This window comes from Coccinella septempunctata, chromosome 5, assembly GCF_907165205.1.
Source record: "Coccinella septempunctata chromosome 5, icCocSept1.1, whole genome shotgun sequence".
Taxonomy (NCBI): Eukaryota; Metazoa; Arthropoda; class Insecta; order Coleoptera; family Coccinellidae; genus Coccinella; species Coccinella septempunctata.
The window spans coordinates 32690504-32705317 of NC_058193.1; the positions used below are offsets into that span (position 1 = coordinate 32690504).

General features: G+C 37.7%; 1 protein-coding gene across 1 annotated transcript; it reads left to right on the top strand.

Moving 5' to 3' along the window:
- Window positions 1-242: 242 nt before the first annotated feature.
- LOC123314332 lies at window positions 243-14395 on the top strand. Its single transcript, XM_044899527.1, has 6 exons — window positions 243-701; window positions 958-1254; window positions 1591-1756; window positions 3731-4168; window positions 10074-10343; window positions 12784-14395. The coding sequence occupies exons 1-6, from the start codon at window positions 312-314 to the stop codon at window positions 14352-14354; spliced, it is 3132 nt and encodes a 1043-aa protein (XP_044755462.1). The 5' UTR covers window positions 243-311; the 3' UTR covers window positions 14355-14395.
- The last annotated feature ends 419 nt before the right edge of the window (window positions 14396-14814 follow it).

A 14814-nucleotide genomic window follows, 5' to 3' on the forward strand; every position in this document is an offset into this window, starting at 1 on the left:
TGTGTAATATCTTTGGGTAAAAGTAAAGATGTGTAATATCTTTGGGTAAAAGCTCATGCATCTCTTGAAATTTGAATAGTTTGATGTAAAGGGAGCAACAAATAAACACTATCGAGTCGTCCACTATCCAGACTATCCGACAGAAAAGTCCCCCTTAGAATATTCATAAAATAAATGCAAAAATTACGTTGCGATCCAACCCACAGAACACATACGTAAATTTTAAAAATTAAAAAAAAAGCGAAAATGAATTCACCATCATTAAACTGTCAGAAAAACATCACAAATACATACTTAAAAAGAGAAAAATCATGAGCGAAGCACGGATTATTAGAAGCTCGAGTCAACAAAACCTAGGCGTAAGAAGTTTAAGTGATCATAGGAATGTATCTTCTTCGAAAACCAAGAACTTAAGCAAACAATCCATCGACCCAAAACAAAATGAAATTCCAGACGGTTCGAAAACGAAACTAAAGAGTACCGAGAAGATACTACCTAAGACGAGTAGGGCGGGGGAGGTACAAACAATAAGGAAATGTCTCAGAAAAGGTTCCCGCGTCTGCTATACAGATATGGAGAACATAACTGTTCTGAGGAGGATTCCCGAGAGGGATACTTCCAGAATATCCTTTGCGAGCATTCCGGAAGATGAAGGACTTGAGAAAGTTGACAGTTACAGGTCAGGAGAATCATTATTCAAGGTAATCCGACCCCGTTTCAAGATCAGAGGTTTTCCAGGACTGTTCTGACTTGCCTTGGCATGCTAGACTTTTGCCCCATAAGCGATTTTTGGTCTCACAATCTTGACGTATATCAATCGCAGAATTTTCAGGTTTTTATACGCAGAACGATAAATGTGCTTTGCTCAAGGCTTAAAGCGTGTAGTCTATCCTCGTAGGAAAGCTTTATTCGTAGATAATGGCCAAACTAAGCCTCTACTCACCAACCTGTTTCCAGACCTTCACTTTCGAACAGACGAGGGACGTGGACGATCCAGAAACGGTGAAATGCATCGAGTTCTGGAAGAGCGTCATGAAGAAAAACTTGGCGCCGATCAAGTGTACGCTTCTGGAGAACGGCAAAAGACCGGCGGAAAAAAAGAAGCGAAAGTCTTCGAAGTCGTCCAAGGAAACACTCGGCGAAATCAAGAAATCCTCGGCTGGGACGGAAAAGCTGAACTTTAACGTTGACGGGGCGAAGTTATGGTCCGAAGCTTTGAGAGAAATACGGAAGAGAAAACTTGATCAATTGAAAGTGAGAGTTTTTGACTTGATTAGCCTAGTGGTCAGTTCAGGAGTTGAATTTAAATCCGCAGTTTTGTCTATACGCTTCAATATAATCCACGCTGTTCAAAAATTGAAGTGGATATTCGAGAGGAAATTAACTTTTTGCACTAGATTCAAAGTTTTATTACTGCTGTCCATTATTCGTCCATACCATGTGGAGGGGCGTTTGTTTGCGTATTTCACACACCACACAAAATATGGGTACATACTCGTCTCTTACTGTTTGCTAGATGCTAAGGATAACAATTCCATTCTAGTCATCAGCCTGTATGTGTGAGATCAACGATTTATCCTATATTTCCAGCTGTATGTAAGGGATAGATGCAAGTACTGCACTGATCCCTTCACTAGGGAGCTGAGGGATAAACTGGGCGTCGAATCCACAGAGGAACAGCAATCAGTAATCCTGTCCTTGAATGAATGGAAGCCCAGGAGTGAACAAATGGATCTGATGGATAATTTCAGTGGACGTAAAAATCTTTTTCATACACTGTCGCTAAGTGATAGTAGACCTATTTAGGGCATATCCCAAATTCATTAGTCCACAACAAACTTGTATAAAATTCACAATAGATAGAAGAGAGTGAGAACGAAAATAATAAACTGTTTATTTTATATTTGGAACAGGCATATACTGGGACTGTTAAAGGGCCCCATATACCTATACCAAATAGCTTGGGGCCTTATCAAATCTAAATCCGGACCTGTTTGAGAGGAAGGTTAAGCCAAGAGGTTATAGCTATATCTTCTTGGTTAAGCCTTCTCCAGTAGAAGATTCCTGAGGACAAAAGAAACAGTTTTTCCCTTTACCATTTTTTACAATTCGGCTCTGTTGAAAATATATAGGCTGTTGAAAAACCACAAAGAAAGGATGATCCAATGAATATTTGAACGTTTTATTAAATGAAAGTATTTTTCATATTTTCTCTCATAATGCGCCGTTTTCGAGTAATTTATTGATAATCAAAAATACAAAATATCTACAGGGTGTCCGTGCCATGGGGCAGCGGTCGATGACTCTAATTCTATTAAATTTACAAAAAAATAAATAAAAATAAACAAATAAACTAGAGCATCTCCTAAAATTATTTAGAACTATACAAAGTGTTTCGTTTCTCCTACACAGCTTTCAACTTCAATATTTTAAATGGAACACCCTATATATTTACACATTTTTGAATTCCTTGTTAAATTTGAATATAAGTTTGATAACACAACTATTTCTGAATTCTCAACGGTTTTCGAGAAATTTGACTTTTTATTAATATTTTGATAGTTTGAGGTACTTACATAAATAAGGACTATAGCTCCGTTCCTATTCTATGTAATTGATTCGAATTTCGACTGTGTCTAGTCAATAAATGATACACTAAAAATGTTCTTTGTAAATAACCATATTATATACAGGGTTCACGAAAACGTAGATCCATTATTAAAACAGAAATTCGTCAAAATCTTCATTTTTTCAAATGGCAACCCATATTTCTTCTTTTCATTATTTGAAGCAACTAAAAGAGAACTAAAAATGTTGAAATAATGAACAGAAAAAATATGGGTTGCCAATTAAAAATATGAAGATTTTGATGAATTTCTGTTTTGATAATGGATCTACACGTTTTCGTGGGCCCTGTATATAATATGGTTATTTACAGAGAAAATTATTACGTCCAGTTTCATAATCGAATTTAACGTCACTTTAAGCTTAAAGCTTCCTTTACTGCCATTTTTAGTAGGGTTAAAGGAAGCTTTAAAATTAAAGCGACTTTAGGTTTGATTATGAAACCGGCCGTTAGTGTTTCATTTATTGACTAGACACAGTCCAAATTTGAATTAATTACATAGAATAGGGACAGAGCTATATAGTCCTTCATGTAAGTAGCTGAAACTGTCAAAATATTAATAAAAAGTCAAATTTCTCGAAAACCGTTGAGAATTCAGACATATCTGTATTGATAAACTTATATTCAAATTTAACAAGGAATTCAAAAATGTAACAATATATAGGGTGTTCGGTTTAAAATCACGACGTTGATAGCTGTGCAGAAGAAACGAAACACTTTGTATAGTTCTAAAAAATTCAAGATACTCTACTTAAACAGGGGAAAGTTTTATTTCAAACTTATTTTTGTAAAGTTAATAGAATCTGAGTAATCGACTGCTGCCCCATGGCTTGGACACCCTGCATGAAACTCGAAAAATTGGGTACTGAATCAACCCTGGTTGAAAGTTCCACAGAGGTGTGTAGTGTCATAGATGTAACCGAAGATTACTCTATAGTCTTTGGATGTAACTTGTTATCCTATATTCTGAAGGGAATTTTGGCTATAACTTTCAATCTGGGCCGAATAAAAAAAAATGGTGAAGGAAAAAAGTGTCTCATTTGACCCCAAGAATCTACCGTTGAAATCAAAAAAGCTTTTCCACAATTCCGCACCTGTTTCCAGCCAGTCTCAAAAAACGGTATTCCATGAAGACGAAGAAAGCATCCAGTTCTCAAACCGCGGAAACCAGGGTGCACGAAAAGTCGACCACCGATCAGGGGGCCAAGGAACCGCCCGCGAGCCACTCGAAAGCCAAGATAGCGATACCTAAAGAGGGGGTTCCCGCCACCGAATCCAAACCGCCAGTTTCTGGACAGGAAAGCGCCAAAAAGCTACCCTCTATCCTGAAGACCACTTCGAAAGGCTCCCAACAACGAAGCGGCGCCTTATCGGACTCCTCCAAGAAGAGCGCGGCCCCTCAGATGTCTTCCGTGGAAGTCCAGGCCCCCAACATCAAATGCCCTTGCGAATCGGACACTTGCGTCTGTCCCCACAGGGCCGCCGCCAGGAATAGCAGGACCAGCTTTGTCGAAATCGCAAGGAAAAATATGTTGGATCAAGGTAAATGTGTATTGGGGCTTGTAGGACGAGGCACGAGGCAATATGTATCACATTTTGATCTACGATAATTTTCCTAGAAGAAAAACTACTCGCAAGTTGACCTTCGAAAAATTCCCAAAAATATGGGATCAGTTGAAACTTCCTCAAGACCGAACGGTTGCGCCGGAGTGGATGAAATGTCGAGTGTTATCAATAGAAAGGTTGCTTTTTCGGATTATGTACCACGTTCAAATCTACTATGATTTTTCTGCTAGGTACAACCTAGTTCGAAAGTTGAATAATGGAAAAATTTAAAATTTGATTCTCTGGTAAACGGTGTTAGATATACGAAAGTTTGACGAGCAAATGTAGGTTTTCGAATACGCTGAATCTATTGCCAGCAATTTCAAAAGCCTATCTCCCTTCGTTTAGATTTTCATCTTGAAAATGTCATTTTTCAAAAATTGCAAATTTCAATCTGCGATATCTCCTGTTATATTCATCTGATCCAATTGGGATTTTCGGTTATATAATCAGCGTTGCCTAGGCTTCCACCCAAGCACAAAAACTCGATTTCGAAAATCTCGATTTTTTGGGTCAAAAATGAGCAAGGGGTTAGACCCCCTAAAATGACCTATTTGCTACTGTATCTGAAAATCAGGATGTTCTATTATTGTCCTAGGATATGGAGTGCATTGAATTCGTTTTGAAGATTCTAGAAAACCAAACAGATGATGATGCAATAGAGAATTGCATTCCGGAGAGCTCTTCGAAGTAAACTCGAAAATGAAAAGTGGAAAAACAAAAAAAATTATTTTCTCTCAAACAGGGGCAGATATTTGAAATTTTGATATGAAAATATAGGTTTTCGAACACGCTGAATCTATTGCGGTCAATTTCGAAAGCCTATCTCGCTTCGTTTAGATTTTCATCTTGAAAAGGGCATTTTTCAAAAATTGCAAATTTCAATCTGCGATATCTCCTGTTATATTCATCTGATCCAATTGGGATTTCTGGTTCTATAATCAGCGTAGCCTAGACTTCCACCCTAGCACAAAAACTCGATTTCGAAAATCTTGATTTTTTGGGTCAAAAATGAGCAAGGGGGTTAGACCCCCCTAAAATGACCTATTTGCTACTCTGTCTGAAAATCAGGATGTTCTATTACTGTCCTAGGATATGGAGTGCATTAAATTTGTTTTGAAGAATCTAGAAAACCAAACAGTTGATGATTCAATAGAGAATTGCATTCCAGAGAGCTCTTCGAAGTCAACTCGAAAATGAAAAGTGGAAAAACAAAAAAAATTATTTTCTCTTAAACAGAGGCAGATATTTGAAATTTTGTTATGAAAATGTAGGTTTTCGAACACGCTGAATCTATTGCGATCAATTTCGAAAGCCTATCTCCCTTCGTTTAGATTTTCATGTTGAAAATGGCATTTTTCAAAAATTGCAAATTTCAGTCTGCGATATCTCCTATTATATTCATCTAATCCAATTGGGATTTATGGTTCTATAATCAGCTTTGCCTAGGCTTCCACCCTAGCCCAAAAACTCGATTTTTTGAGTCAAAAATGAGCAAGGGGTTAGACACCCCTAAAATGACCTATTTGCTACTATGTCTGAAAATCAGGATGTTCTATTACTGTCCTAGGATATGGAGTGCATTGAATTTGTTTTGAAGAATCTAGAAAACCAAACAGTTGATGATACAATAGAGAATTGCATTCCAGAGAGCTCTTCGAAGTCAACTCGAAAATGAAAAGTGGAAAAACAAAAAAAATTATTTTCTCTTAAACAGAGGCAGATATTTGAAATTTTGGTATGAAAATATAGGTTTTCCAACACGCTGAATCTATTGCGATCAATTTCGAAAGCCTATTTCCCTTCGTTTAGATTTTCATCTTGAAAATGGCATTTTTCGAAAATTGCAAATTTCAAACAGCGATATCTCCTGTTATATTCATCTGATCCAATTGGGATTTTCAGTTATAAAATCGGCGTTGCCTAGGCTTCCACCCTAGCACAAAAACTCGATTTCGAAAATCTCGATTTTTTGGGTCAAAAATAAGCAAGGTGTTAGACCCCCCTAAAATCACCTATTTGCTACTCTGTCTGAAAATCAGGATGTTCTATTACTGTCCTAGGATATGGAGTGCATTGAATTTGTTTTAAAGAATCTAGAAAACCAAACAGTTGATGATTCAATAGAGAATTGCATTCCAGAGAGCTCTTCGAAGTCAACTCTAAAATGAAAAGTGGAAAAACAAAAAAAATTATTTTCTCTTGAACAGGGGCAGATATTTGAAATTTTGGTATGAAAATATAGGTTTTCGAACACGTTGAATCTATTGCGAGCAATTTCGAAAGTCTATCTCCCTTCGTTTAGATTTTCATCTTCGAAATGGCATTTTTCAAAAATTGCAAATTTCAATCTGCGATATCTCCTGTTATATTCATCTGATCCAATTCGGATTTCTGATTCTATAATCAGCGTTGCCTTGGCTTCCACCCTAGCACAAAAACTCGATTTCGAAAATCTCGATTTTTTGGGTCAAAAATGAGCAAGGGGTTAGACCCCCCTAAAATCACCTATTTGCTACTCTGTCTGAAAATCAGGATGTTCTATTACTGTCCTAGGATATGGAGTGCATTGAATTTGTTTTGAAGAATCTAGAAAACCAAACAGTTGATGATTCAATAGAAAATTGTAGTCCAGAGAGCTCTTCGAAGTCAACTCGAAAATGAAAAGTGGAAAAAAAAAATTATTTTCTCTCCAACAGGGGCAGATATTTGAAATTTTGGTATGAAAACATAGGTTTTCGAACACGCTGAATCTATTGCGATCAATTTCGAAAGCCTATCTCCCTTCGTTTAGATTTTCATCTTCGAAATGGCATTTTTCAACAATTGCAAATTTCAATATGCGATATCTCCTGTTATATTCATCTGATCCAATTGGGATTTCTGGTTCTATAATCAGCGTTGCCTAGGCTTCCACCCTAGCACAAAAACTCGATTTCGAAAATCTCGATTTTTTGGGTCAAAAATGAGCAAGGGGTTAGACCCCCCTAAAATGACCTATTTGCTACTCTGTCTGAAAATCAGGATGTTCTATTACTGTCCTAGGATATGGAGTGCATTAAATTTGTTTTGAAGAATCTAGAAAACCAAACAGTTGATGATTCAATAGAGAATTGCATTCCAGAGAGATCTTCGAAGTCAACTCGAAAATGAAAAGTGGAAAAACAAAAAAAATTATTTTCTCTTAAACAGGGGCAGATATTTGAAATTTTGGTATGATAATATAGGTTTTCGAACACGCTGAATCTATTGCGAGCAATTTCGAAAGCCTATCTCCCTTCGTTTAGATTTTCATCTTCGAAATGGCATTTTTCAAAAATTGCTAATTTCAATCTGCGATATCTCCTGTTATATTCATCTGATCCAATTGGGATTTTCAGTTATATAATCAGCGTTGCCTAGGCTTCCGCCCTAGCACAAAAACTCGATTTCGAAAATCTCGAAATTTTGGGTCAAAAATGAGCAAGGGGTTAGACCCCCCTAAAATCACCTATTTGCTACTCTGTCTGAAAATCAGGATGTTCTATTACTGTCCTAGGATATGGAGTGCATTGAATTTGTTTTAAAGAATCTAGAAAACCAAACAGTTGATGATTCAATAGAGAATTGCATTCCAGAGAGCTCTTCGAAGCAAGGGCGGCTCGTCAGAGGAGGCAAGGGAGGCTAAGCCTCCTCATGAAGCTTAGAGCTAAAAAACATTCATTTTGGGCATGTCCTTATTTTCTATATAAATTTTCCGAACACCTGAACTAGATATTCAGATAAAAATTAGTTCATTTTTCGGTCCTCCGCTCATAAAAATCCAGCATAACAATCATATAATCCAACGGCCGCGTACGCGTCCGCCGCGTCCACAGATTACAGAGTCGTCGAATGTGAATATTTCCTAGGACTGCCTATTCGGACGGAGGCCGTTGGGCCTGCTGCCTCCGTTGATAGTGTAACTCACGCATACGTTCTCTGGACTCACATACTAGCCGAACAATTCAGCTGACTTACTGTACCATATTCGCCCGTAAAATGTACCAGAGGAGGCACAGCTCCCCTGTTCTCCATCGATTCTTTCGTGCCGTCTTCGACTATATTCGCATGATCTCCGGCGGTAGGGGCGTTGTCCGGCGGTAGTTGTTATGATTTCAATTTTCAATTTGAATGTAACGAGTTCGTGGAGAACTGGAACTTCGGGAAATTTGTGATATATTCTTGTTAAGATAGGTTGTTCTGTTAGGGCGTTAAGGGTAAGTACTGATACGGATCAAAAAATAAAATGGAATTGAATATTGAGAATTAACTGTACACGTTGTTAAAACCTTTACAAGACCTCCACCAAATTTAATTACACTAAAGTCTACCGAAAATCGTCAGAATAGAGGTTTCAGTGTTGTTTGGTACGATAAATGTGATTGGTTAACTGGATCGATTAAACGGGAAAAATTATTCTGCTGGCCATATTTACTATTTTCTCATCAAACAGAATATACTTCATGGTTCAAAACGGGGTTTTCAGATTTGAAAAATATACCGTGTTCTATCGAAAGGCATAACAAGTCAAAGGAGCATATAGCATCCCCTTGCATTGAAAATTAGTCTTAGAACTGGCAACTTTTTATTATATGGAAAAAGTATACTTTATTGACTGATAAGAGTTTGTTCCAACACTCCTCGAAAACTATTAGCCTCCTCAGCTCTCATGATCACGAGCCGCCACTGCTTCGAAGTCAACTCGAAAATGAAAAGTGGAAAAACAAAACAAATTATTTTCTCTTAAACAGAGGCAGATATTTGAAATTTTGGTATGAAAATGTAGGTTTTCGAACACGCTGAATCTATTGCGATCAATTTTGAAAGCCTATCTCCCTTCGTTTAGATTTTCATCTTGAAAATGGCATTTTTCAAAAATTGCAAATTTCAATCTGCGATATCTCCTGTTATATTCATCTGATCCAATTGGGATTTCTGGTTCTATAATCAGCGTAGCCAAGGCTTCCACCCTAGCACAAAAACCCGATATCGAAAATCTCGATTTTTTGGGTCAAAAATGAGCAAGGGGTTAGACCCCCCTAAAATGACCTATTTGCTACTGTATCTGATAATCAGGATGTTCTATTATTGTCCTAGGATATGGAGTGCATCGAATTCGTTTTGAAGATTCTAGAAAACCAAACAGTTGATGATGCAATAGAGAATTGCATTCCGGAGAGCTCTTCGAAGTCAACTCGAAAATGAAAAGTGGAAAAACAAAAAAAATTATTTTCTCTTAAACAGGGCCAGATATTTGAAATTTTGGTATGGAAATATAGGTTTTCAAACCAGCTGAATCTATTGCGAGCAATTTCGAAAGCCTATCTCCCTTCGTTTAGATTTTCATCTTGGAAATGTCATTTTTCAAAAATTACAAATTTCAATCTGCGATATCTTCTGTTATATTCATCTAATCCAATTGGGATTTCCGGTTTTAAAATCAGCATTGCAATGGCTTACACCCAAGTGCAAAAACTCAAAAAAAATTGTAGGAGTAACATCTACTTGGTGCTTCATATTATGTATAGTTTTATGACTCAGTGTTCTTTAGAACCCTTAAAAAAAATCAAAAACTGTCAACTCGTCATCGCCTTCCAAAGGCTGTATCTTGGAAGGGAGGTCGATTCCGAAAAAAATTTATAGGAACTACCCATGCTTATTTTCATCGAGGAATCATTTCCCTAAGTCCTTCGCATTTGTTGAATAGGTCATACCAAATTCTTCATATATTTTCAGCATAATGATAATTGGAACAAAACATCAACCTGCCTTTTCTAAAATCGAATCTTCGAGATTTCATAGTTCGTTCTTCTATTTTTAGACGGTTCTACGGAAAAGTTCTTCCCCAAATCAGGAGAAGCGTGCATATGTGAGAACTTCAGTCCCCAGCCCTGGACCAAGCTCACCTGTGTCAACGATCCATGTCCGGCAAAAATGCCCAAAGTCAAAGTGCAAGAAAGCAGTTCAGATTTCAACCTGAATCGCATACTGGGTGTGAATGAGGACATCTGCGTGTGCACAAAGACATTTGACGTTATTTGCCCCAGTGAAAACTGCAAAAATAAAATAAGTCACGGGTCTCTGATTGAAGGTAACGAATTTTTTTTGTTTTCGTCTAATATTTTTTTATATTTCTTAAAGCCTCAGAGCTGAACCCTATATACAGAAGGTTAGAAATATAATACAAAAAACATTCATACAATATAATATTACTTTATTGGTAAAGCAAATTTTTACATTTAGGTCTATTAAATTTTAGTTTGTTTTGATTCTTTTTTTGGTAGTTTATGAAATGTTTTATTACATTCTATGAAATAGCAAGACCCAAGGGTTCTGGTTATACAAGATGAATCGAAAATGTTGAGCAATGTTTCTAGGAATAATAGATCAAAAAATTAGAATTAAGGGTGCTACAACCCTTAAAGGGCCTAACGATAATGGGTTTTTCCTATATAACTTCAATAATGGGTACCACAATGCAGGGTGTAAATGATTAGTTGAGAAAGAATTTAAAGGCTGATTTCTGGTCAAAAAATGATAAATTTCCCGATTTGCTACTTTTGACACTCCATGTCTCATGAGGGGTGCGTATTTGACCCCATATTTCTCAACAAAATACTAATATTTAGCTCCTGCATTTTGGGAATCTTCAGTTAACACTCCATATAAATCATAGGGCCTATTTTCAAATCGTAGGTTAGCGATACACTGCTCCAACTTCAACATTTCTTCAACGAATTATCATAGTTTTCTCTCTGAATTCCGAACCAGATCCAACGGGATGCTTTCAGGTATAATTATCCCTATACATGATACACCGATTGAAAATACTGCTCGTAGGCAGTGAATAAGGTCTAAAAACACTAGGTTGCACTCCATTCCTGAACTCGGCGGTTGTCCACTTATTTTCATAAAAAATACCTACTTCATCACCCATGGAACTGGTTTTCTTTCATTTTTGTTGCAACAGGTACAATGCCCGATCCAAAGGTAGAATGTAAACAACTCAGGTATCGTTGAAACACACTGGCCCACAAAAGAATGCGGTTTTCTGGAAACAGTAACTTACCGAATCCCTTCTAGAGTCACGACGCACAAGAGTGTGTGAAAATGTTTTTTTAACCTTCGTTATAAGCCCCTATCTATCGTTGACAAAGGGATCAAAGGGAGCTACCCCAAAATGTTTCATGAGCGATAATAAAGCAACAAGTCATTTTAAATGCGGGATGACCTTTGTTAACTAGTCCTTAGGCACGAATGGTTTTAGACAAACTGTAATAAATTTTCATGCAGGTAGAGGGGCTGAAATTTTGTCCCCATCCGGCTGTCCCTTCTACAACATATTTCAAATAACATGAATAGGTTTGCCTTGTCGTTCGTTAGTACCATTTTATAGCAAATTTTAACCCTAGGCGAAAAATTTAAGGGGTCTTTCATAGATGATAGATACAGCTCCCTAAGGAAGACAATTTCTTCTAAGAAACCAGAAATCTGACAGAGATGAGATTGAGCAGACATTCTATGGGAGCTAAAAAAACTTTGGTGGAGTTCCCCTATAATTGGAAGAGGCAGAAAAAGACACCCCTGAAGTTTATTTCCCATGGAACTTTTTTCCCCATTCAGATAAAACCATTGAAAAATTTTTGATGGAAACATCATATGGGACACCAAATTTTTTTGTTATTGCCTTCCCGGTTCACTCCCATATAATGTCTGTTTTCTATTGGTAAAACTAGTCCAGCGTGAGTGCATATTTTGATGTCACTACAATCATTCCAGTGCTACTTCGCTGTAATATAAAATTTCATTAGTAAAACTGGTGCGCATCTAGTGCATATTATAAAAACAGAGCAAGTGGTCTGGGAATTTATATGAACTATTATTTCTTGACAAGGAATCATCACATAATTATTTTCGCAACAGTTAACTTACTATTCATGAGCCTTTGACTTGTACATACATGCAGCAGTAGATTCTTGAAGTCATTGAGAAGCCTTTTTCCTTTACCATTTTTTCCATCTCGGCCTAGATGAAAAGATTTTAAGTTTTAATAACGAACTATGGCAACATCTGATGGAACTTGGCATCTGTGAATCTCTCAAGTAGTTTTGCATTCAGCCAAAGTACCCAATTCTTCGAAAACTGCTAATTAAATGAGAAAATATTAAGAATACTTTTATTCTCTGAAATGGTCAAATATTCATTAGTGAGCGTTCAACTTACATACTTTCAAGAGTAGGGTTCTTAGTATTTTTGGTGATTTATGGCATATAATGGTCATAATGAAATCATCTCATTGAATCAAATCTTTTGAGGCCCATTAAAAAAAGAAACTGTATCAAACTCACCCACCATACGTATGTACATCTATAATATCGTTATAGAAATTTCCCAGGTAATGATGATCATAAACCTCACTTCCAAGAATACAACTGGCTGTGATATATGTAAAAAGACATATCACACCAGGAGTTCCTTCGAACCGAGACGTATGTCCACGTTTAGCTCCTCAACCAACCCTCTTCTTGCAGGATTCCCCGAAGTCAAAGGAGCCGAAAATGAATACTGCGTATGCAGTACCGAGGATTCCGAAGCGCCTTGCACCTCCGATGTCTGCCCAACTAAAACGCCCAAAAAGATCTCCACAACATGCATATGCGCTTCGAATTTGCCCTGGTCCCAAGCCACTTGTCAGTCGTGGAACTGCCCCCATCACAGGAGGATAAGAATAAGAACCGCCGACGATGAAAAAATAACGTTCAGAGGCCACCCGCCCATCAGAGAAATCACCTCGACCTGTCTATGCAAAGAAGAAATGGTATGGACCGACGTTACCTGCCGTTGCCAGGTTTGCGCAGGAAAATCCGACCCAGATTCCATCATGAAATTCAGGGAGAAGAAAACCAGCGTGATGAAGACCACTCTCAAAACGAAATCTAGCAGCAAAGAACTGATGTTGGGAAGGAAATCTAGTCGTAGAGGCAAGTCGACATCCAGAATGAGCTTGGATAAAGTGATCAAAGAAAAGGAGAAGGTTAAACAGAAAGTGGTACCGGTAGAAAAGGGCAACAAATGCGTCTGCTCTGCTGCACCTCCATGGAAGATCGTGAGCTGTCATAAGAGATGCAACGCTAAAGATGGCGGGGAGAAAACCAAGAGCAACTTGTCGTTGTTGAGCGTTGATCATGGCCCGAAAGATGAGGAATGTGTCTGCAAGGATGCTAACATTGAGCCGATATGCAAAGTACACAAATGTCGAAACAGGGAAACGCATGTCGAATATCCACCACCCTGCATCTGTCCCAAGGACTTCGAGGAGACGGAGCACGAGTTTAGATGCATCTCAGAAACGTGTAAAATGAAGAAAATCGATCGTTCTTGTCTGTGCAGGTTGGAACCGGACACACCTTGCGACGCCAAGACTTGCGTATCGAAACCAAGGGGTTCTAAAACGTTAACGCAAAACAAGAAGCCCCTAAGATACGATCCCAAATGTATCTGTAAGGTTCGCGGTTTGCCAACGACGCAAGAAGTCAGTTGCTTGGCTCCAGAATGTCCGTTCCAGAAGAAGTATCCGAAGATGGCTAAGAAGAAGATTCCCAAACTATTCGTACCTCCTCCCTACGAATACAAGACTTCCTCTGAAGAAACTGTGACAAAATGCATATGCAACACAAAAGATGCATCGATATCTGTCAAATGTCATAGTCTCACTTGTAAAAAAAAGAACAAGTCTGACCAGAGCGGTGATACTACGATGGAGTACTACGATGAAGAGCAAGAAGTATGTATCTGCAAGGATGAACAAACGGAATTCACAAAAGACCAAGAGGTGATCTGCAACACAATTCAATGCCACAAAACGTCCGTGGGTGAAGATGTGACGAACGATAAGTGCGTCTGCGCAAACCTGGAGGAGCCATGCTACGAACCAACATGTCCTTCGGCAGACAACGAAGTTAAACACAAAATATGCAGCGAAATTATTATGCAAACGAAGGATCGGCCGTACTGTTATATCTGCGGACATTACGAGTGTGCTTCTACTAAAAAACTAACGAAAACGTGCGAAGAAGTATACACCGATATGGATGACATGTAGTAAAGGTTTAAACATATTAAAGTAACACCTGTATCATTTTCTGTTGGTTGCATTGATGAAAATAAGAATTTTCATCGAAGGTACAACAGGCTGTGATATATTTTGAATGACATATCACACCAGAAGTTCCTTCGAGGTTATTCTTATCACGCCTTGTTCGATGGAAAGCTGAAAGAGGGAAAATTATGGATGAAATTGTTGCACGTCAATATTGAAGCCAACGTAACCTTCGTACAGAATAACTCAGATGTTATTGACCTTATCAATTATCTTTCAGTATACATATTCATTTTATGGTTACAATTCGAGAATTTCAAAATAAAATATTCAGTAAAATTTATGAAACAAATACAATCACATATTATTATGATCTATCAAATAATCCTGCTGTCTCCCAGTTCCCTTTTTAACTGAAAAAAATTACTATGAAGCCTCAACATTGGAATGACAAAATAATTAA

What these genes read in the sequence shown, in the direction of transcription:
- LOC123314332 (XM_044899527.1), top strand. Translation starts at nt 312, where the DNA reads ATGAGCGAAGCACGGATTATTAGAAGCTCGAGTCAACAAAACCTAGGC. An exon ending in CAGGAGAATCATTATTCAAG is followed by an intron (nt 702 to 957) that starts GTAATCCGACCC and finishes ACCTGTTTCCAG; the next exon opens with ACCTTCACTTTCGAACAGAC. An exon ending in TCACGGGTCTCTGATTGAAG is followed by an intron (nt 10,344 to 12,783) that starts GTAACGAATTTT and finishes CTCTTCTTGCAG; the next exon opens with GATTCCCCGAAGTCAAAGGA.